Source organism: Hyla sarda, chromosome 9 (assembly GCF_029499605.1).
Source record: "Hyla sarda isolate aHylSar1 chromosome 9, aHylSar1.hap1, whole genome shotgun sequence".
In the NCBI taxonomy this organism is placed as follows: domain Eukaryota; kingdom Metazoa; phylum Chordata; class Amphibia; order Anura; family Hylidae; genus Hyla; species Hyla sarda.
The window spans coordinates 9,800,515-9,825,617 of NC_079197.1; the positions used below are offsets into that span (position 1 = coordinate 9,800,515).

Genomic DNA, 25,103 nt, shown 5'->3' on the forward strand with positions numbered 1-25,103 from the left:
TAGGCTTAGATACACGGGCTCAGCAGACAGTATCACACATGATAGGCTTAGATACACGGGCTCAGCAGACAGTATCACACATGATAGGCTTAGATACACGGGCTCAGCAAACAGTATCAAACATGATAGGCTTAGATACACGGGCTCAGCAAACAGTATCAAACATGATAGGCTTAGATACACGGGCTCAGCAGACAGTATAAAACATGATAGGCTTAGATATATCAGCTCAGCAGACAGTATCACACATGATAGGCTTAGATACACGGGCTCAGCTGACAGTATCAAACATGATAGGCTTAGATATACAGGCTCAGCAGACAGTATCAAACATGATAGGCTTAGATACACGGGCTCAGAAGACAGTATCATACATGAAAGGCTTAGATAAACGGGCTCAGCAGACAGTATCCGACATGATAGGCTTAGATAGACTGGCTCAGCAGACAGTATCACACATGATAGGCTTAGATATATCAGCTCAGCAGACAGTATCACACATGATAGGCTTAGATACACGGGCTCAGCAGACAGTATCAAACATGTTAGTCTTAGATACACAGGCTAAGCAGACAGTATCATACAGGATAGGCTTAGATATATAAGCTCAGCAGACAGTATCACACATGATAGGCTTAGATACACTGGTTTAGCATACAATATCACACATAACAGACTAAGATACACTATTTCAGCAGAGAGTATTGCCCATGATAGGCTTAGATACACTAGATTTGTAGACAGTATCACACGGAAGGCTTAGATATAGCAGCTCAGCAGACAGTATTACACATGATAGGCTTAGATACACTGGCTTGGCAGACAGTATCACACATGATAGGTTTAGATACACTAGATTAGTAGACAGTATCACACACGGAAGGCTTAGATATAGCAGCTCAGCAGACAGTATCACACATGATAGGCTTAGATACACTGGCTCAGAAGACAGTATCACACATGATAGGTTTAGATACTCTAGATAACCAGACAGTATCACACATAATATGCTTAGATATAGCAGCTCAGCAGACAGTATCTCACATAATAGGCTTAGATACAGCAGTTTAGCAGACAGTATCACACATAATAGGCTTAGATACACTGGCTCTGCATGCAGTATCACATATAATATCATTAGAATATAGCAGCTCAGCAGAAAGTATCTCACATAGTAGGCTTAGATACACTGGCTCTGCCTGCAGTATCACAAATAATATCCTTAAATATATCAGCTCAGCAGACAGTATCACACATGATAGGCTTAGATACACGGGCTCAGCAACACAGAATCACACATGATACACCACCTCAGGAGACAGTATCATACTTAGATACAGCAGTTTAGCAGAAGTATCACACATGATAGGCTTAGATACAGAAGTTTAGTAGACAGTATCACACATGATAGGCTTAGATACAGCAGTTTAGCAGAAGTATCACACATGATAGGCTTAGATACAGCAGTTTAGCAGACAGTATCATACATGATAGGCTTAGATACAGCAGTTTAGCAGAAGTATCACACATGATAGGCTTAGATACAGCAGTTTAGTAGACAGTATCACACATGATAGGCTTAGATACAGCAGTTTAGCAGACAGTATCACACATGATAGGCTTAGATACAGCAGTTTAGCAGACAGTATCATACATGATAGGCTTAGATACAGCAGTTTAGCAGAAGTATCACACATGATAGGCTTAGATACAGCAGTTTAGTAGACAGTATCACACATGATAGGCTTAGATACAGCAGTTTAGCAGAAGTATCACACATGATAGGCTTAGATACAGCAGTTTAGCAGACAGTATCACACATGATAGGCTTAGATACAGCAGTTTAGCAGACAGTATCACTTATAAATGGCTTAAGAAGTTGGGACAGAATTGCTGCCTTGTTCACAACCCAATAACAGATATTGCTGACTTTTCTGTGGTGTAGTTCTCCTCTCATACAGCAGGGGGAGGTATACCCAAAATCCTACAATAGAGGGAAGTATACAGAAGGCATTGTCATGTAATGAAGTGGATCTGCGCACTTCTTGCGCTGCTATCGTGGTATTTTGGGTATAATTCCCCACGCTGTCTGGGTGGAGATCCACGCCACGGAAAAGTGAGTGCTTAGATACATCACTGGCAGTGAATAAGGAGGCCATTCTCCTCGAATATCTTTTCTCGGTGAGGGGTGAGGGTCGGCTGCTGTGGTTTTTGTTCCTGCACAACGCATCAAGGTGAGAATGTTACTTACCGCTCGTATCCCCGGCGCTTTAATATAGTCAATAGGCTCAGAAACACCAGACAGTATCACACATGATAGGCTTAGATACATGAGCTCAGCCCAGTATCACACATGATAGGCTTAGATACATCAGCTCAGCCCAGTATCACACATGATAGGCTTAGATACATCAGCTCAGCAGACAGTATCACACATGATAGGCTTGGATACAGCAGCTCAGCAGACAGTATCACACATGGTAGGCTTAGATACATCAGCTCAGCAAACAGTATCACACATGATAGGCTTAGATACATCAGCTCAACAGACAGTATCACACATCATATGCTTGGATACAGCAGATAGTATCACACATGATAGGCTTAGATACAGCAGATAGTATCACACATTATAGGCTTAGATACAGTAGCTCAGCAGACAGTATCACACATGATAGGCTTAGATACATCAGCTCAGCACAGTATCACACATGATAGGCTTAGATACAGCAGCTCAGCAGATAGTATCAAACATGATAGGCTTAGATACAGCAGCATCAGACAGTATCACACATGATAGGCTTAGATACAGCAGCTCAGCAGACAGTATCACACATGATAGGCTTAGATACAGCAGCTCAGCAGATAGTATCACACATGATAGGCTTAGATACATCAGCTCAGCAGACTGTATCACGCATGATAGGCTTAGATACAGCAGCTTAGTAGACAGTATCACACATGATAGGCTTAGATACATCAGCTCAGCAGACTGTATCACGCATGATAGGCTTAGATACAGCGGCTTAGTAGACAGTATCACACATGATAGGCTTAGATACAGCAGCTCAGCACAGTATCACACATGATAGGCTTAGATACAGCAGCTCAGCACAGTATCACACATGATAGGCTTAGATACATCGGCTCAGCAGACATTATCACACATGATAGGCTTAGATACAGCAGCTCAGCAGACAGTATCACACATGATAGGCTTAGATACAGCAGCTCAGCAAACAGTATCAAACATAAGCTTAGATATATCAGCTCAGCAAACAGTATCACACATGATAGGCTTAGATACAGCAGCTCAGCAGATCGTATCACACATGATAAGCTTAGATACATCAGCTACACATGATAAGCTTAGATAAATCAGCTCAGCAGACAGTATCACACATGATAGACTGAAATCAGTGTTTCCCTTCGGCTGTCCGAGCATGCTGGGAGTTGTAGATTTGCAACAGCTGGAGGCACCCTGATAGAGAAACACTGGCTTAGATACACCAGACAGTATCACACATGATAGGCTTAGATACTCCAGCTCAGCAGGCGGTATGAATAATTCGGTAAGGTTTTGCCTACCCTAATACTAAGGCCCTGGTGTCTCAATCTGCCTCTGTCTGGTGTTGCCCATAGCAACCAATCCCAGCTCAGCTTTCATTTTCCCTCATATAGCTGTGCGGGCTGAGCTGTGATTGGTTGCTATAGTAACGCCAGATAGTTTTGGTTTCAGGCAGATTGATCATCTTGGCCTATTATGTGTTCATTGTGATTTTTTTTTTTCCAAAAGAGAACAGCGCCGCTCCTGTCCCCTTGACTGTACTCTATTTACTTTAATGAAACTGAGCTGCAATACCACACACGACCTGAGGACAGGTGTGGTGCTGTTTTTTGGAAATAATCACCTCTGGATAGCTCTTTTATGGCCGCCATAACGTGACGGTGATGGACTCATAATGTAACTCTTTGGCACTGTCCTGCTCAGGCTGCGTTCACACCACGTTTTTGCAGTACAGTTCCCGTATACGTCTTCAATGTGAAAACCGTACGGAACCGTATTGAAAACCTTATGCCAAAAGATGCATCAGGTTGTGTCCGTTTTGCATCCTGTACAGTTTCATCAGTTTTTTTTTTCCTGTACCCAAAACTGTAGCCTACTACATTTTTTGGTCCGGGTGAAAAACTGTATTAAACCGTGTATATATATATATATATATATATATATATATATATATTTTTTTTTTTTTTTTTTTTTAAATGGGAGTCAATAGGAACCGTACAGAACTGTATGTGCATACAGTTCCATCAGGTTTTCACCATACGGTTTTTGACTTTGCACAGGTTTTTTTTCTTGGAATTTCAATCAAACAAGTGAAACTTTATTCAAAATGGAGTGAAAAGTTAAAAACGTATACGTTTTTTTCTTACAAAACGGTTACAACCGGACATCATTTTGCAAACCATATACGGTTTTTAACTGTATACGGGTTGAAATTTGTACACACGTTTTGATACAGTTTAGTCCTGTTTTTAGGAATCCTTTTTTCATCAAAAACCTGATACGGGAAACTGTATTGTAAAAATGTGGTGTGAACCCGGCCTCACACAGACACAGAGAGGGGAGGGAAGAGCACAGCAGCGCGGTTCTCTCCACGCTCATTTTACTGATTGGTCGGGGTCTCAACACTCAGACCTTGACAGATAAAAACTTTTGAGACTGCATTCACATCTCATATTGTTGAAAAAGACGGCCTAAAATCAGATGGTAACAAGTCTAATCCAAAATGTCTAAAAATCGGATCTGACAGACGTAAGGTAGTATGTTTTCTCATGTTTTAGTCTGTTTTATTAAAATATACTGTATCGGTTTTTATGTTTTTCAATCTTTCTAGACTATCCCTAAGTTAGTGAGTATATAAATATATATATATATATATATATATATATATATATATATATATATATATACATATGCACACACATATATATATATATATATATATATATATATATATACATATATTTATATACACATTTATATATATACATATACACATATATAAATATACACAGTTATATATATACATATACACATATATACATATACACAGTTTTATATATATATATATATACATATACACATATATACATATACACACACATATATATATTGCAAACGAGAACCAAGGAAATATCCGCACTCACCGCCAGGTTAGCGACTCGAAGCTCCTACATAGAGACGCTGGTGGACCGGGGTAGCGTGGGCACTCAGAGGCATTTACCGGCAATTTCACGCAGTATGTGCTTCTTCCGGCCTCTTCGAGGCCGGAAGAAGCACATACTGCGTGAAATTGCTGCTAATTGCCTCTGAGTGCCCACGCTACCCTGTTACCCCGGTCCACCAGCGTCTCTATGTAGGAGCTTTAAGTCGCTAACCTGGCGGTGAGTGCGGATATGTCTGACATACCTGTCCTTTGGCTTACATCCTAGCACCTTCGCAGACTCAGCATTTTACGGTCTTCATTGCTGCACTGCAATCCTCTTCCTGGTTTAAAGCGGTACTCCGGTGGAAAACTTGTAAATTGCTTCTATTAAATAATCTTTACCCTTCCAGTACTTATTAGCTGCTGAATACTACAGAGGAAATTATTTTCTTTTTGGAACACAGAGCTCTCTGCTGACATCATGACCACAGTGCTCTCTGCTGACATCTCTGTCCATTTTAAGAACTGTCCAGACCAGCATTATAAACAAAATAATATACAGGGTATAATATGTTATACATAGGAGATAATATAATATACAGGGTATAATATGTTATAATACACAGGAGATGATATAATATACAGGGTATAATATCTTATCATACACAGGAGATAATATCTTATAATACATAGAAGATAAAATAATATAAAGGGTATATATAATAGGGTATATAATATCTTATAATAAACAGGAGATAATATAATATACAGGGTATATATAATATCTTATAATAAACAGGAAATAATATAATATACAGGGTATAATATCTTATAATACACAGGAGATAATATAATATACAGGGTATATATAATATATAATATCTTATAATACACAGGAGACAATATAATATACAGGGTATAATATCTTATAATACACAGGAGATAATATAATATACAGGGTATAATATGTTATAATACACAGGAGATAATATAATATACAGGGTATATATAATAGGGTATATATAATATGTTATAATACACAGGAGATAATATAATATACAGGGTATATATAATAGTGTATATATAATATCTTATAATACATAGGAGATAATATAATATACAGGGTATATATAATAGTGTATAAATAATATCTTACAATACATAGGAGATAATATAATATACAGGGTATATATAATATAATATCTTATAATACATAGGAGATAATATAATATACAGGGTATATATAATGGGGTATATATAATATCTTATAATACAAAGGAGATAATATAATATACAGGGTATATATAATAGGGTATATATAATATCTTATAATACACAGACGATAATACAATATACAGGGTATATATAATAGGGTATATATAATATCTTATAATACACAGGAGATAATATAATATACAGGGTATATATAATAGAGTATATATAATATCTTATAATACACAGGAGATAATATAATATACAGGGTATATATAATAGGGTATATATAATATCTTATAATACATAGGAGATAATATAATATACAGGGTATAATATCTTATAATACACAGGAGATTATATAATATACAGGGTATATATAATATCTTATAATACACAGGAGATAATATAATATACAGGGTATATATAATAGGGTATATATAATATCTTACAATACACAGGAGATAATATAATATACAGGGTATATATAATATCTTATAATACACAGGAGATAATATAATATACAGGGTATATATAATAGGGTATATATAATATCTTATAATACATAGGAGATAATATAATATACAGGGTATATATAATATCTTATAATACACAGGAGATAATATAATATAAAGGGTATATATAATAATATCTTATAATACATAGGAGATAATATAATATACAGGGTATATATAATAGGGTATATATAATATCTTATAATACACAGGAGATAATATAATATACAGGGTATAATATGTTATAATACATAGGAGATAATATAATATACAGGGTATATATAATAGGGTATATATAATATGTTATAATACATAGGAGATAATATAATATACAGGGTATATATAATAGGGTATATATAATATCTTATAATACACAAGAGATAATATAATATACAGGGTATATATAATAGGGTATATATAATATCTTATAATACACAGGAGATACTATAATATACAGGGTATATATAATAGGGTATATATAATGTCTTCTAATACACAGGAGATAATATAATATACAGGGTATATATAATAGGGTATATATAATATCTTATAATACATAGGAGATAATATAATATACAGGGTATATATAATAGGGTATATATAATATCTTATAATACACAGGAGATACTATAATATACAGGGTATAATATCTTATAATACACAGGAGATAATATAATATACAGGGTATATATAATAGGGTATATATAATATCTTATAATACACAGGAGATAATATAATATACAGTGTATATATAATAGGGTATATATAATATCTTATAATACACAGGAGATAATATAATATACAGGGTATATATAATAGGGTATATATAATGTCTTCTAATACACAGGAGATAATATAATATACAGGGTATATATAATATCTTATAATACACAGGAGATACTATAATATACAGGGTATAATATCTTATAATACACAGGAGATAATATAATATACAGGGTATATATAATAGTGTATATATAATATCTTATAATACACAGGAGATACTATAATATACAGGGTATAATATCTTATAATACACAGGAGATAATATAATATACAGGGTATATATAATAGGGTATATATAATATCTTATAATACACAGGAGATAATATAATATACAGGGTATATATAATAGGGTATATATAATATCTTATAATACACAGGAGATAATATAATATACAGGGTATATATAATAGGGTATATAATGTCTTATAATACACAGGAGATAATATAATATACAGGGTATATATAATATCTTATCATACACAGGAGATACTATAATATACAGGGTATAATATCTTATAATACACAGGAGATAATATAATATACAGGGTATATATAATAGGGTATATATAATATCTTATAATACACAGGAGATAATATAATATACAGGGTATATATAATAGGGTATATAATGTCTTATAATACACAGGAGATAATATAATATACAGGGTATATATAATAGGGTATATATAATATCTTATAATACACAGGAGATAATATAATATACAGGGTATATATAATAGGGTATATATAATATCTTATAATACACAGGAGATACTATAATATACAGGGTATATATAATAGGGTATATATAATATCTTATAATACGTAGCGGATACTGTGACCGGTATGAAGAATGTTTGGGAGTTGTCAACTCTCCGTGACGTCAGCGCAGCACGGGGTGGGCGGTGTCTGCATCACATGGTCTGGAAGTGACGTCATCAACCGAGAGCGGAGGGCTTGAAAATATCGGTTAGTGGTTTCGCGGCGGTGGCGGAGAATGCAGGGGGAGGAGGAGGGCGGCAGCGGCGTATACTGGGGGCAGCCCGACACTGCGCCATGTGTAGGGTGCTGCTCTGCCCCCTATCGGCAGACACCGATAACTACAGCATATGGGGGTGGGGACAATCTCTGCCTGATACAAAATATAAGGGGGGACAGCTCTGTCCTGATACATAATATAAGGGGGGGGGACAGCTCTGTCCTGATACATAATATAAGGGGGGACAGCTCTGTCCTGATACATAATATAAGGGGGGGACAGCTCTGTCCTGATACATAATATAAGGGGGGGACAGCTCTGTCCTGATACATAATATAAGGGGGGGACAGCTCTGTCCTGATACATAATATAAGGGGGGGACAGCTCTGTCCTGATACATAATATAAGGGGGGGACAGCTCTGTCCTGATACATAATATAAGGGGACAGCTCTGTCCTGATACATAATATAAGGGGGGGACAGCTCTGTCCTGATACATAATATAAGGGGGAGACAGCTCTGTCCTGATACATAATATAAGGGGGGGGGGACAGCTCTGTCCTGATACATAATATAAGGGGGAGACAGCTCTGTCCTGATACATAATATAAGGGGACAGCTCTGTCCTGATACATAATATAAGGGGGGACAATCTCTGCTCGATACATAATATAAGGGGGGACAGCTCTATCCTGATACATAATATAAGGGGGGCAGCTCTGTCCTGATACATAATATAAGGGGGGACAGCTCTGTCCTGATACATAATATAAGGGGGGACAGCTCCGTCCTGATACATAATATAAGGGGGGACAGCTCTGTCATGATACATAATATAAGGGGGGACAGCTCCGTCCTGATACATAATATAAGGGGGGACAGCTCTGTCCTGATACATAATATAAGGGGGACAGCTCTGTCCTGATACATAATATAAGGGGGGACAGCTCCGTCCTGATACATAATATAAGGGGGGACAGCTCTGTCCTGATACATAATATAAGGGGGGACAGCTCTGTGCTGATACATAATATAAGGGGGGACAGCTCCGTCCTGATACATAATATAAGGGGGGACAGCTCCGTCCTGATACATAATATAAGGGGGGACAGCTCCGTCCTGATACATAATATAAGGGGGGACAGCTCCGTCCTGATACATAATATAAGGGGGGACAGCTCTGTCCTGATACATAATATAAGGGGGGACAGCTCCGTCCTGATACTTAATATAAGGGGGGAAAGCTCTGTCCTGATACATAATATAAGGGGGACAGCTCCGTCCTGATACATAATATAAGGGGGAACAGCTCTGTCCTGATACATAAGGGGGGACAGCTCTGTCCTGATACATAAGGGGGGACAGCTCTGTCCTGATAAATAAGGGGGTCAGCTCTGTCCTGATACATAATATAAGGGGGACAGCTCTGTCCTGATACATAATATAAGGGGGACAGCTCTGTCCTGATACATAATATAAGGGGGGACAGCTCTGTCCTGATACATAATATAAGGGGGACAGCTCCGTCCTGATACTTAATATAAGGGGGGACAGCTCTGTCCTGATACATAAGGGGGGACAGCTCTGTCCTGATACATAAGGGGGTCAGCTCTGTCCTGATACATAAGGGGGGACAGCTCTGTCCTGATACATAATATAAGGGGGACAGCTCTGTCCTGATACATAATATAAGGGGGACAGCTCTGTCCTGATACATAATATAAGGGGGACAGCTCTGTCCTGATACATAATATATGGGGGGACAGCTCTGTCCTGATACATAATATAAGGGGGGACAGCTCCGTCCTGATACATAAGGGGGACAGCTCTGTCCTGATACATAATATAAGGGGGGACAGCTCTGTCCTGATACATAATATAAGGGGGACAGCTCTGTCCTGATACATAATATAAGGGGAGACAGCTCTGTCCTGATACATAATATAAGGGGGGACAGCTCCGTCCTGATACATAATATAAGGGGACAGCTCTGTCCTGATACATAATATAAGGGGGACAGCTCTGTCCTGATCCATAATATAAGGGGGGACAGCTCTGTCCTGATACATAATATAAGGGGGGACAGCTCTGTCCTGATACATAATATAAGGGGGGACAGCTCTGTCCTGATACATAATATGAGGGGGACAGCTCCGTTCTGATACATAATATGAGGGGGGACAGCTCCGTCCTGATACATAATATAAGGGGGGACAGCTCTGTCCTGATACATAATATAAGGGGGGACAGCTCCGTCCTGATACATAATATAAGGGGGGACAGCTCCGTCCTGATACATAATATAAGGGGGGACAGCTCTGTCCTGATACATAATATAAGGGGGACAGCTCTGTCCTGATACATAATATAAGGGGGACAGCTCTATCCTGATACATAATATAAGGGGGGGACAGCTCTGTCCTGATACATAATATAAGGGGACAGCTCTGTCCTGATACATAATATAAGGGGGGACAGCTCTGTCCTGATACATAATATAAGGGGGGACAGCTCTGTCCTGATACATAATATAAGGGGGGACAGCTCTGTCCTGATACATAAGATAAGGGGGGACAGCTCCGTCCTGATACATAATATAAGGGGGTACAGCTCCGTTCTGATACATAATATAAGGGGGGACAGCTCTGTCCTGATACATAAGATAAGGGGGGACAGCTCTGTCCTGATACATAATATAAGGGGGGGACAGCTCTGTCCTGATACATAATATAAGGGGGGACAGCTCTGTCCTGATACATAATATAAGGGGGGACAGCTCTGTCCTGATACATAATATAAGGGGGGACAGCTCTGTCCTGATACATAAGATAAGGGGGGACAGCTCCGTCCTGATACATAATATAAGGGGGTACAGCTCCGTTCTGATACATAATATAAGGGGGGACAGCTCTGTCCTGATACATAATATAAGGGGGGACAGCTCTGTCCTGATACATAATATAAGGGGGGACAGCTCTGTCCTGATACATAATATAAGGGGGTACAGCTCTGTCCTGATACATAAGATAAGGGGGGACAGCTCTGTCCTGATACATAAGATAAGGGGGGACAGCTCTGTCCTGATACATAATATAAGGGGGGACAGCTCTGTCCTGATACATAATATAAGGGGGGACAGCTCTGTCCTGATATATAATATAAGGGGGGACAGCTCTGTCCTGATATATAATATAAGGGGGGACAGCTCTGTCCTGATACATAATATAAGGGGGGGACAGCTCTGTCCTGATACATAATATAAGGGGGGACAGCTCTGTCCTGATACATAATATAAGGGGGGACAGCTCTGTCCTGATACATAATATAAGGGGGGACAATCTCTGCCCGATACATAATATAAGGGGGGACAGCTCTGTCCTGATACATAATATAAGGGGGGACAGCTCCGTCCTGATACATAATATAAGGGGGTACAGCTCCGTCCTGATACATAATATAAGGGGGGACAGCTCTGTCCTGATACATAATATAAGGGGGGACAGCTCTGTCCTGATACATAACATAAGGGGGACAGCTCTGTCCTGATACATAATATAAGGGGGACAGCTCTGTCCTGATACATAATATAAGGGGGGACAGCTCCGTCCTGATACATAATATAAGGGGGGACAGCTATTATATCTGTGTCTTGCTTTAGCGCTGACCCTGTTTATGTTGAGTTATTACGGTTTTACGGTTCACCGGTTGGATCGGCTGATGAGGAGGATTCCTTCTACCAGCTGATCCGTACAAACTTGTTATTTTCTTCCAGCTCCTGCATGACCACAGAAGTGAGACCCTCCAGACCACACAATGTCCTCCCCTCAAGATCGCAGGTCCCCCGGAGGTAGAGGAAGAGGGGTCTCCCCTGGACTCCCCACCACGGTAGGTCCGGTGCCCCGATATATACTGTGGGCCCGAGCTGTAACGTAATGTGCCGTATGGTTGAGTTGCATACCTTGAGCTCCAAACTGTGGCCCTCCAGATGTTTCAAAACTACAACCCCCAGCATGCCCGGACAGCCGTTGGCTGTCCGGGCATGCTGGGAGTTGTAGTTTTGCCAAATCTTGAAGGCCACCGTTTGGAGACCACTCCTAGTAGACCCTGCGGACCCTTACCCACAGAACAGTCATTAGATTACACTTGACTCAAAGCTGTATTCTCTGTTATTATAGAAAAAGCCTGGAAAGAAGGGACAGCCGTCACCTCAGGGGGGCCCCAGCCTCCAGGAAGTGAAGAAGAGGGGCCACCGCATACGGAAAACCCCCGAGAGGGACATTTCTCACCAGCTGGATGGACTGGTGAGACCTAAATCTCTTAAAGTGACCGTATAATGTAATGTATGTACAGAGTGACCTCACCAGCAGAATAGTGAGTGCAGCTCTGGAGTATAATACAGAATAAGTAATGTAATGTATGTACACAGTGACCTCACCAGCAGAATAGTGAGTACAGCTCTGGAGTATAATACAGGATATAACTCAGGATCAGTACAGGATAAGTAATGTATGTACACAGTGACCTCACCAGCAGAATAGTGAGTGCAGCTCTGGAGTATAATACAGGATAAGTAATGTAATGTATGTACACAGTGACCTCACCGGCAGAATAGTGAGTGCAGCTCTGGAGTATAATACAGGATAAGTAATGTAATGTATGTACACAGTGACCTCACCAGCAGAATAGTGAGTACAGCTCTGGAGTATAATACAGGATATAACTCAGGATCAGTACAGGATAAGTAATGTAATGTATGTACACAGTGACCTCACCAGCAGAATAGTGAGTACAGCTCTGGAGATAGGTTGGGTGTGTCTGAGCTCCTGTTACTTCCAGACTCTTCCAGTGAAGCAGTGATTTCCATCCACCCCTCCCCAGGTGTGTGGCAGATACCTGGGTAGAGGGTTTTCCTGCTATGGAGCCCCAGGAGGCTTCATCTTGCACTCCCCGTACCCGGCCGGCGGTGGGTGCAAAGGAAAATGTGACGGCCAGCAGCCAGGATGGGGTGAGACGATCCACCAGGGCCCATCGCCATGTGGGGCCCCCTCCCCCATCCTCAGCTGGGAGCTGCAAGGCTTCCAGCAAAAGTTCCTCTGGGAAAAGAAGCTCATCCAGGCAGAGGAGTGGAGTGAAGGCTTCTACCTCAGGCTCCTCAGAACCCCAGCAATGGGGGGTCAAGGGGCCAAGGGAATCCCTGGAGACTTTCGGATCTAGAATCCAGGCAAAGATGGCCCAATATGAACAGCTTGGGAAACAGCTACGAGGTCTAAGAGAAGACATAAAGTTCACAACTTACCAGGCGGATACAGCAGCCAAGGGCAAGAGAGCAGCGTTCACTGCAAAGGTGAGAGCACTAAAGAAAGAGGTGGAGGAGATTGTGCAGCTGAGAGCGGACATTGTGGCTGGAGCCGGCTTCTTCAGTGAGAAGATACTTAATGAAGAGAGGTTCCCCAAAAAGGGGGTCTCCAGAGGTGCAGAAAAAGAAAGTCACCAAGATGAGAGTGAGGAGGAGGAGGAGATGGAGGAAGGTGAGGAGGGGGATGTGAGTGAGGGGGATATGGACACGGGTTCTGTTTGTACCACCACCACTGTTACCCCAGACCCCCCACTTACCCTCAGTATGGACTACATAAACCCGGCTCAGGTGGCCTTACCTCCCTCCAGTGAGGATGATGAGGATGGCAGCAGATCGGCAGATGGGGGTCTCCTGCGTGCGATTGTTATGCAGGAGTCCCCCACCCGTCTGGAGAACTTCACTTTTGGTGATGATTTGGGCCCAGAAGAGAAGGGGAAGAGGAAGAAAGTGAAGGGCAAGAAGAGGAAGAAGGCACAGGGAGTGAAATTTGTATTTTCTTCTTTCCAGCAGCCTGGGTTGGCTGAGAAGTCAGCTCAGGGTGCTGGGTCCCCCAATCTGCCAGACCCCGTTTCTGTAGTGGAGCGGGGCCAGCATGGGGGATACAGTAGTGCACCCAAAATGGCCGCGGGTGCTATAGAAAAAAAAGGGCACCCTCCTGTGAGGGGGGAGGGTGTCCAGGCACCAGAAAATGGCGGCAGTTTCTCCCGTTCAGGGGGCGGTCCCCGGGTTGAAGTGAGCGGTACAAGTCCTGGCGCTGCAGGGCACTCCCCTGTGAGGGGGGGGAGTGTCCGGGCACCAGACCTTGGTGGTTCAGGGGGCGGTCCCCTATGTGCGGTTGGTACCGTTTCTGGCGCTGCGGGGCACTCACCTGTAAAGGGGGAGGTTCCCTGCACGTCAGCTGCAGTAGGCGGGGCAGGAGTGCGTCCGGAGGGACAGCTCCTGCCAAAATCCATGACTTCGTGTGAGGGGGCGGTGCCATCCATATCAGAGGCGGAGCCTGTGTCTGCACCCCAGAAGACTGGAAATGCAACCTTAGTCCTGAAACCGGCGACCCTTATACATAATGCAAAAGACCCAGCCAGCCCAGCCTGTAATATACAGAGTGTAAGCAAGAGTGAAAGTGAGAGCAAAAATGTGTGGAAAAATGGTAATGTCCAGAGTGTGAGTTATGGAAGTGCGCATGGGAGGAGTTGTAGTAGCAGTGTGGATGAGGGGTGTGCAAGTGGGGTGCAAGAGAGAGGTGCAAGAGAGGGGTGCAAGTGGAGTGCAAGAGAGGGGTGCAAGTGGAGTGCAAGAGAGGGGTGCAAGTGGAGTGCAAGAGAGGGGTACAAGTGGAGTGCAAGAGAGGGGTACAAGTGGAGTGCAAGAGAGGGGTACAAGTGGAGTGCAAGAGAGGGGTGCAAGTGGAATGCAGGTGAGGAGTGGTAGTGGAATGCCAGAGAGAGGTTTGACTGACACCTCAGCTAAGAACAAGGGTCCTGGTTTGGGATCTGGGTCAGGTCCTGGTTCGACTGCCCCCCCGGTAGTGGCTGCTTCTCCCAGAAGCTATGCCAGAGTCACTGCCGGGGGATCAGGGGGATCCCCATCTCCATCTGGCTCTGGGGGTCACTTGCAACAGCGCCTCCTGGAGGCTCTACGTAGGGGAGACAGGTCAATCCATGTAGAGGGGAGGGGTGAGGTTGACCTGTCTTTTTGGATAGAAAGACACGGCTTAGGCGCCTTCCGAGAACAAAACGGGGAGGTGGTCTGGTCCCTCCCGACATCCGGGCAGGAAAGTGGCCGTAGGAATGTGGTCCGTTTGGTGTGGAGGGGCGAAGATGCGTGTCCGCCCCGGGGTAAGGTGGTTGAGCTCCTCCTCCGGATGGAATTCAGGGCAAGTGACATCTTTGCCCTGATCCACCCCTACGGTACTTCCGAATTTGACATCAGCTTCGTTCGGCCGGAGGGTTTGGAACTCTTCTGGTCGAACTATGAGGTGGTGAAGAGTGAGCCCGGCTGGCGGGATTTCGCCGTAAAGGCGATATCCCGTCAGAATCTGGCCAAGAAAGTGACCGTATTGACACGTAACGAGTCACTATCTTGCTATGACATCATGACCTGGCTCAGCAGATATGGGGATGTGACGGACATGCCAAAAAAGAACTATGACGAACATGGGATCTGGTCTGGGGCCTGGACGTTTTCCGTCAAACTGAAGCGTTCGGGGAGCACTGTTGCCCACATCCCATCAGCTGCTTTTCTTGGGAGAGACAGAATCCAAGTTTTCTACCAGGGGCAGCCCAAGGTCTGTCACAGATGTGGCAGCCCCACCCACTTTAGCGCAGCTTGTACCGTGCAGGTCTGTGCACTGTGCGGTGGGGTAGGTCATCTTGCCGCATCCTGTAGGCAGATCCGGTGTCATCTGTGTGGTGTCTTAGGACACCCTTTCAGCCGTTGTCCTAGCGCTTTTGCCCGGGCAACTGTCACCTTGGCTGGGGAGAGCAGTAATGTTGCCTCAGCTGGGGAGGGCACGAGTGCGGGTGAAGGTGCAACAGGGTCAGTGAAGAGGAAAAGTCCCGCCAAGCTGAGGCGGGAGGCTAATCGCAGAAGGAGCAGGGAACTGGAGAGTTCCCATGTGGCAGGGGTAGCTTCTGACCCTGCTCCAGAGGTTAGTCCTGAAACTGCTGAGGCCCTGGAGGAAAATGTGCTGGAGGAGGAAGCGAGGAGAATCTGTGGAGAAGAGGGCAGCAAGGCCGATCTTTCCGATTCCTCCCACTTTGAAAGTGTGGATGAGGAGGGTGAAGAGCGGCCAAAAAAGAAGGGCAATAAAAGGGGAAAGAAGAGGTCGGAGCCCTCTAGTCCCCGTGCTACGGACCAGGTCCCAAGCGGAAGCCTACCTGCCCCCCCTCTGATTGATCTGTCTAACCGGTTCTCTGTCCTTGATGACATCTCCTCCCCCTCTTTGGAGGGGGTGGTCGAGGATGGGGTACCTGAAGTGGGGGAGCCTCCGGGGGGAACTGGGCCCTGTCCTGATGGGGCAATTTCCTCAGGGGATGGGGCCAAACCAGAGCCAGACGGAGATGGGGATTCAAAAATGGACCAATCAGAGTCTAAAAAAAGGCTAAAAGAGAAAGAAGCCTCCTCTTCCGGGGATGAGGGGGTAAAGAAAAAACAGAAGTGAGGGGGTTAGGGCCGTCTAACTCAATCACCCATGATGGCGGCACTCACCCCATTGACGCTGGCATCTATTAACTGTGCCAGTATAAAGTCTGATACGGCTAGATTCGCAGCCTTTGATTTTCTCGGCCGTGTTGAAGCCGATATTTTGTATCTGCAGGAGACCAGGTTGTCAGATCTTGCCTCCCTGGTAAAAGCCAGGAGAGAGTGGAGGCGCGGCCCCTCCCACTGGTCTCTTGCGGCTGAGCCGTATAGTGGGGTGGCGGTCCTTTTTACCGCTCCGGTTGAATGCAGACGGGTTATTGAGTTAGAAATGGGGAGGTGCCTGATCTTAGATGTCCTCATGAAGGGACAGGAGCTCCGGCTCATTAACATCTACGCCCCACAAACCAAGTGGGGCCGCAAAGATCTCTTTATGAGGATCAAGCCCTTCCTTTTTACTAGCCGGCAAGTGATCTTTGGAGGGGATTTCAATACTGTCACAAGGTCCCAAGATAGGAGAGGTTCCAATGGTCCGCTGGCTTACGATAGCATAGCTCTCAATAATATAGTTAGGGAAGCTCGCCTAGAGGACGCCCACATCCGGAGCCCCTCAGGCCACGCGGGTTTCACCTATCATCGAGGTAGCTGCAGGTCTAGGATAGACAGGTTTTATTTAAAGGAGGAAGCCGTCTCTTCCGCAGTGTCCGTGGTTGAGGTGGAATTCTCCGATCACTGTATGATTTTGTTTTCCTTGAATGTTTCAGAGACCCCCCGGATGGGTAAAGGTTATTGGAAGCTGAATTCGTCCCTCCTGGAGGAAGCGGAGATAAGACAGTCCTTTCAGGATTTTCTTCAGAGTCAGGTACCTTTACTGGACCTTTGTAGTAGTAAGTCAGAGTGGTGGGAGATATTCAAGAAGCGGGTTGCGGGGTTCTTCCGCCAGCTCTCGAGCCTCAGGTCCCTGAACAGGTATCGCTTGTACCAGGGTCTGAGGAGGAAACTCGAGCTTCTCGTCTCGACTGGAGGTAGCCGGGAGGATATCTCCAGAGTGAAGTCCTTGCTGATGAGGTGTCAGTATGATAGGCACGCATCTTTGGTTTTTGAGAGGGATTTTGGGAAGTACCGCTCGCCCGACCCTTACAGAAACTGCAAGATGTCAGTGAGTAGTAAAATCATCTCAGGACTGATTGATAGTACGGGATCTCTGAATCGGTCCAGATCAGGGATCCTGGAGGTCGTCAGATCCTTCTACTTGCACCTCTTGGGGAGGAAGGATCTAGATCGGGACAAGATGTCGGCTTTCCTGGCTGAAACCATTCCTGAGCCAGGGGTAGACCCCTCTCTTGATGTTTTGGCAGAAGAAATCAGGGAAGAGGAAGTGAGACTGGCGATTGAGGGGCTTGCCCCCAAGAAGTCGCCAGGTCCGGATGGCTTAACATCCGAGTGGTACAAGACCTTTAAGGAGTCTTTAGCTCCCCTCTTGACTGTGGTATTCAATGAGTGTCTCTCCTCGGGCACTCTGCCTAGGTCAATGAGGAGGTCAGCCCTGATTCTTCTCTCAAAGGGTAAAGATCCTAGCCGGATTGAGAATTGGAGGCCCATAGCTCTTCTCAATACGGACAGGAAGCTTCTGGCCAAGATACTGTTTAATCGGTTGGTGGATTTTGCACCCCGACTCCTTTCGGGGGCCCAGCACTGCTCTGTTCCAGGCCGAAGCACGTTAAGTGCTGTCCTCAGTGTCAGGGAGGCAGTGGAGCGGAGCAGTGCAGGTCTCTGGAAGGGGTACTTACTGTCCTTGGATCAGGCAAAAGCATTTGATCGGGTGAACCATGACTACCTCTGGTCCGTCCTTCTAAGATATGGCTTACCGAGTACTTTTGTTAATTGGCTCAAGATCTTGTATGCAGGGGCAGAGAGTTTCCCGCTGGTGAATGGTTGGTCTGGCCGCTCTTTTGAGGTTGGGTCCGGAGTCCGTCAGGGTTGTCCTTTGAGCCCGCTGTTATACGTGTTCGCAATCGATCCCTTCGTCCGGAGGGTAGATTGTGGACCGTTGGCGGGAGTCGGGATGAGTCTGGCGGAGCCGGATGTCGCCCAGAGAGTTGTGGCGTATGCTGATGATGTCACCATTTTCGTCTCCTCGAGGGGGGAGGTCGATGTGGTGATGTCAGAGGTGGACCGCTACTCGGAGGTTTCCGGGTCTAAGATCAACCGGGATAAGTGTGAAAGTCTCTGGCTGGGAGGGGGGGATCCCACATTTGATCTCCCGGACACCCTTCCGGGGCCCCAAGAATCAGCAAAAGTTTTGGGCATCACATTCGGCCAGGATGATTATCCCACCAAAAACTGGGATGGTAAGCTCCAGGATGCCACTCAGAAGGTGAACCAGTGGAAGGGTTGGTCTATGATCCTCAGGGAAAGGGTACACCTGATCAAATCGTACCTGCTCCCCTTGTTTATCTACCTGGGCAGCGTATGTATCTTGCCAGAGGCTTACTACACTAGGGTCTACAGCCTGTTTTTCCAACTGTTATGGGGGAACAGGATGAACCTAGTCAAGAGGGAGGTTACGTACCGCACGAGGAGACTAGGGGGTTTATCTATGGTAAACCCTGTGGTGTTCTTAACAAACACCTTCTTGAAAGCCAACATCTCAAACCTCTGGTCAGAGAGGGCTTTTCCGTGGGTACTCTCCTGCAGGGAATGGTTTCGGCCTTTCTTCCAGGAATGGGAGACAGGAGGGCAAGTGAAGGACCTCTGTACGCCCCATGGATATCTTCCGGCTTATGCTACCCCGACTCTGAAGGCGATACGTCGGTGGGGTCTGGGAGTGTGGGAGATCAGGACCCAGTCAAGGCAGTTCCTTGACAAACGGGTTCTGTTGACCCACTTCCAGAAGCCTCTGGCGCTCAGGGACTGCCCAGGTCAGGATCTGAGGGTGGGGTTGTTTCTTTTAAACATGAAAAGGATCCCCCAGAAGTTTTGGGACTTGGCCTGGCGCTGCTTTCAGGGGAAGCTATATGTGAGGGACAATTTGAAGTGTAGGAGATCTGATGACCGGGACTGTCCCCGAGAAGAGTGTGTGGACACGCTGGAAAGCATGGACCATTTCCTCCTTCATTGTCCCTTTAATATAGGGGTTTACAACAGGGTGGGCGCTTCCATTGGCTGGAGTCAACTTGCCGGCCTTACCTACCCGGAGTGGGCTTATGGGGCATTCAGGAACCTGGGTGGTCGAGACCGGGGCACTTTATTCTTAGTTAGCTTAGTGATAAGGTACCACACGTGGAACGCACGGTGTTTAGTGTCTACGCAGCGTAAAGTCCTCTCCGAGGTGGAGGTCTGTAGGAATATCACCGGTGACCTCGGGAAGATCAGGTCTTTGGAGTATGGCAGTCTTGGTACCAGTAGGGCTTCTCTCCTATGGAGAGGGTTTTCTTTTGATGTGCCCTAGGTACTAGACCTTCTGGGTAGAGTACCCTTGTTTTGGTTAGGGACAGTGATGTAAGGGGACAGGGTTAGGGTGATAGTAGGGTCAGTTTCTATTTTAGGGATAATGGTAGGGTGAGAGGTAGGGAGGTGTTAGGGAAAGTATGTAAATTTTTGTATGTATCAGGATTGCCATCCTTCTTCCTGGTGGTGGGCTAATGCATGTGTACCATAGCTTTTTGTTTTGTTTTCCGATGTTTAGGTTATGAAGGGCTTACAGGCACCGAACTTGGGCCTAGTGTGGGTTATATTGTTTATGTATGTTATAAAGTTGGTTATGGTTAAGTTGGTTGGGAGGAGTTCTAGGTTGGGTGGGTGTATTTGGTGGGTGGTGGTTTTCTTTTGGTGGACCTGGCATCGGTCAGTCGTGGCTGGACATTGAGAACTGTGGACTCTGACCCATGTACAGAAGGGCGGGTGGTGTGGGTGAAGGGATAGTTTAGAGTAGGATGTTTTATTGTATATTTAGGTGTGTTTCCTGTATAATAATAGGTGTGTATATAGTGTATATAGTTTATATGTATAAATTTATTTATTTATTTATTTATTTTTTTTTTAATCTTGATTTGTGAATTATATATTGTTTATATTGTGTTTATAGTAGAGATAGATATGGCAGTCGAACCAGATGTTATTTTTGTAGTAATTTTTGTATCCAGTTGTGGTTTAGGTCTTGTGGGATAACGTAGAAAACTAATGTATATATGTGTGTGTGGAAGGGGAAAAAAAAAAGTGTGTGTGTGTGTGTATATATATATATATAACATTTGGTGTGCAGTGGGAGTGTTTTCGGTTTGTAATATGTGATTTTTCCCAAGTTTGGGTGTTTTTTGAGTTGTAGATTAATTTATCTTTATGCCTTTGTAAAGTTATGGATCTGTGATGCATGTGTGTGGCATAGTATTATTATTATTATTATTATTATTATTATTAGTGTTATTATAAAAAAAAAAAAATAGTTTACGAAAAAAAAAAAAAATACAAAAAATACAAAAAAAAAAAATACAAAAAAAAAAACCATAAAAAAAAAAAGGGGTGTGGTGTGTAGTGGGAGTGCTTGTTGTGTTTTCTGTGTGTTTGTGTTTTTCCCAAGTCTGGGTGTTTTTGAGTTACAGCTAAATAGTGCTATTTTTATGTTTCTTTTTTGGTTATGTAAGTTGAGTATGCATGTGAGTGTGTTGTTAGATATTAGGTTATGTAAGGTGTGTTTCTTTTTGTTAGGAAAACTGGGCTGGCCGGTTAGGCAGGATTTATGTTCTTTTATTTTAAATGTAAAGTTTTGGTTTATGTTATTTCATGTTGCTGTTTTCAGTTATGGCCAAGTTGTGCTGGTTTTGTGTTTTTGTTATGATTTATATTTTTCTAATAAAAGATCTACAGGATATAACTCAGGATCAGTACAGGATAAGTAATGTAATGTATGTATACAGTGACCTCACCAGCAGAATAGTGAGTACAGCTCTGGAGTATAATACAGGATATAACTCAGGATCAGTACAGGATAAGTAATGTATGTACACAGTGACCTCACCAGCAGAATAGTGAGTACAGCTCTGGAGTATAATACAGGATATAACTTAGGATCAGTACAGGATAAGTAATGTAATGTATGTACACAGTGATCTCACCAGCAGAATAGTGAGTACAGCTCTGGAGTATAATACAGGATATAACTCAGGATCAGTACAGGATAAGTAATGTAATGTATGTACACAGTGACCTCACCAGCAGAATAGTGAGTGCAGCTCTGGAGTATAATACAGGATAAGTAATGTAATGTATGTACACAGTGACCTCACCAGCAGAATAGTGAGTACAGCTCTGGAGTATAATACAGGATATAACTCAGGATCAGTAATGTAATGTATGTACACAGTGACCTCACCAGCAGAATAGTGAGTATAGCTCTGGGGTATAATACAGGATATAACTCAGGATCAGTACAGTATAAGTAATGTAATGTATGTATACAGTGACCTCACCAGCAGAATAGTGAGTACAGCTCTGGAGTATAATACAGGATATAACTCAGGATCAGTACAGGATAAGTAATGTATGTACACAGTGACCTCACCAGCAGAATAGTGAGTACAGCTCTGGAGTATAATACAGGATATAACTTAGGATCAGTACAGGATAAGTAATGTAATGTATGTACACAGTGATCTCACCAGCAGAATAGTGAGTGCAGCTCTGGAGTATAATACGGGATATAACTCAGGATCAGTACAGGATAAGTAATGTAATGTATGTACACAGTGATCTCACCAGCAGAATAGTGAGTACAGCTCTGGAGTATAATACAGGATATAACTCAGGATCAGTACAGGATAAGTAATGTAATGTATGTACACAGTGACCTCACCAGCAGAATAGTGAGTGCAGCTCTGGAGTATAATACAGGGTATAACTCAGGATCAGTACAGGATAAGTAATGTAATGTATGTACACAGTGACCCCACCAGCAGAATAGTGAGTGCAGCTCTGGAGTATAATACAGGATATAACTCAGGATCAGTACAGGATAAGTAATGTAATGTATGTACACAGTGACCCCACCAGCAGAATAGTGAGTACAGCTCTGGAGTATAATACAGGATATAACTCAGGATCAGTACAGGATAAGCAATGTAATGTATATACACAGTGACCCCACCAGCAGAATAGTGAGTACAGCTCTGGAGTATAATACAGGATATAACTCAGGATCAGTAATTAATCTATATACACATTGACTCTACTTCATAAAATACCAATTTGAGTATGCTTTGCTTCAAGCAGAAGTGTTACACCAGCTCAGTGTCGCCCCCTATGTTGTCTTGTTAATATGTTCCTTCTCTCTCTTCCCAGGACCTGAATAAGGAGTCTCCTGCGGAGGGCACGGGTCTGGTGTATGATGACCGGATGACGCAATTCTTCTGCCTCTGGGATGACAAGTAATATCCCTCTTAGGATTTATTCTCTGGTCTCTGCGCCTGTTTTCGGGTCATCGTTCTCCGACCATTTATCTCTTCTTTGTATCAATGATCCATTTTTCTCTCCTCTTTCCCAGGTTTCCTGAGTGTCCCTCTCGTCTTCTGGCTGTGAAGGAGAAGCTGGTGGAGTACGGGCTGCTGGAGCGCTGCGTGGCGGTGACGGTAAGTGGCCATATTCCGGCCATTGGTTTTAGTGGTTAGATATAGGACATAGGACGTGACCATGTGACTGTATCTCTGCAGGCGCGGGAGGCGTCAGAGGAGGAGCTCCTGCTGGTCCACAGGTAGGTGATCAGTCATTGTGTCAGTCTGAAAGGAAACCGAAACCTAATTGTTTATTTATTTTATTTTCTATTGTATATATTTTAGCCCAGACTACGTAGAGTTAATGAAATCGACGCAGAAGATGACAGAGGAAGAGCTGCGAGCGCTGTCAGAGAAGTATGACTCTGTCTACCTGCATCCGGTGAGTGTGTGTTACCTGTCACCCAAACCCTGCACTATACTCTAATGCTGCACTCACCATTCTGCTGGCTTCAGAGCTGAACTCTTGCAGCATTCCCCGCTTGTTCAGTGTATGCTCTGGTCCTTTTCATTGCAGAAGCTTAGTCAGAGGGGTTCTCCCACATGATAGGGGATAAGGGTATGATGGCCGCCGGTGCGACTGCTGGGATCCACATAAACTGTTGCAAAACTACAACTCCCAGCATGCCCAGACAGCCTTTGGCTGTCTGGGCATGCTGGGAGTTGTAGTTTTGCAGCATCTGGGGGGTTGTAGTCTTATAGACTGCTGTCCTGAAGCAGTGTTTCCCAAACAGTGTGCCTCCAGCTGTTGCAAAACTACAACTCCCAGCATGCCCGGACAGCCTTCGGCTGTCCGGGCATGCTGAGAGTTGTAGTTTTGCAACTGCTGGAGGCACCCTGGTTGGAAAACACTGATGCAGTGTAATGTGTAGTCAGTAGCCTCCCACATTATAGGGGATAAGGGTATGATGGCCGCTGGTCTGACTTCTGGGATCCACACTAACTGTTGCAAAACTACAATTCCCAGCATGCCCGGACAGCATTTGGTTGTCTGGGCATGTTGAGAGTTGTAGTTTTGCAACACACTGGTTGGTTGGGAAACACTGCTGCAGGACAGTGGTCTCCAAACTACAGCCCCCCAGATGTTGCAAAGCTACAACTCCCAACATGCCCAGACAGCCAAAGGCTGTCCGGGCATGCTGGGAGTTGTAGTTTTGCAACAGTTCCTATGGATCCCAGCAGATCATATTCATATGAATCCCAGCAGTCAGACCGGCGGCCATCATACCCTTATCCCCTATAATGTGGGAGGCTACCAACTACACATTGCACTACATCAGTGTTTTCCAATCAGGGTGCCTCCAGCTGTTGCAAAACTACAACTCTCAGCATGCCGGGAGATGTAGTTTTGCAACAGCTAGA

The 25,103-nt window shown here is 43.9% G+C and overlaps 2 protein-coding genes across 6 annotated transcripts in view; one reads left to right on the plus strand and one right to left on the minus strand.

The window, feature by feature from the left end:
• The window catches only part of LOC130291329 (chemokine-like protein TAFA-1), a 97,133-nt gene extending 93,466 nt beyond the window's left edge, over nt 1-3,667 (minus strand). For all 4 annotated transcript variants that reach the window (XR_008847884.1, XR_008847885.1, XM_056539989.1 and 1 more), the window contains exon 1: nt 3,589-3,667. The gene's annotated coding sequence lies outside the window, so the exon portion shown is untranslated. The remainder of the gene's footprint in view (nt 1-3,588) is intronic.
• The window catches only part of LOC130291324 (histone deacetylase 6-like), a 48,297-nt gene continuing 25,198 nt past the window's right edge, over nt 2,005-25,103 (plus strand). The window contains exons 1-7 of one of the 2 annotated variants that reach the window (XM_056539978.1): nt 2,005-2,234; nt 12,475-12,587; nt 12,878-13,003; nt 23,533-23,618; nt 23,735-23,819; nt 23,901-23,941; nt 24,027-24,123. In XM_056539978.1, coding sequence (XP_056395953.1) covers nt 12,516-12,587; nt 12,878-13,003; nt 23,533-23,618; nt 23,735-23,819; nt 23,901-23,941; nt 24,027-24,123 — 507 coding nt within the window. In that variant the 5' untranslated portion in view covers nt 2,005-2,234; nt 12,475-12,515. Of the gene's footprint in view, nt 2,235-8,580; nt 8,693-12,474; nt 12,588-12,877; nt 13,004-23,532; nt 23,619-23,734; nt 23,820-23,900; nt 23,942-24,026; nt 24,124-25,103 lie in introns of those variants that run through there. The other variant, XM_056539980.1, reaches the window with a different exon arrangement.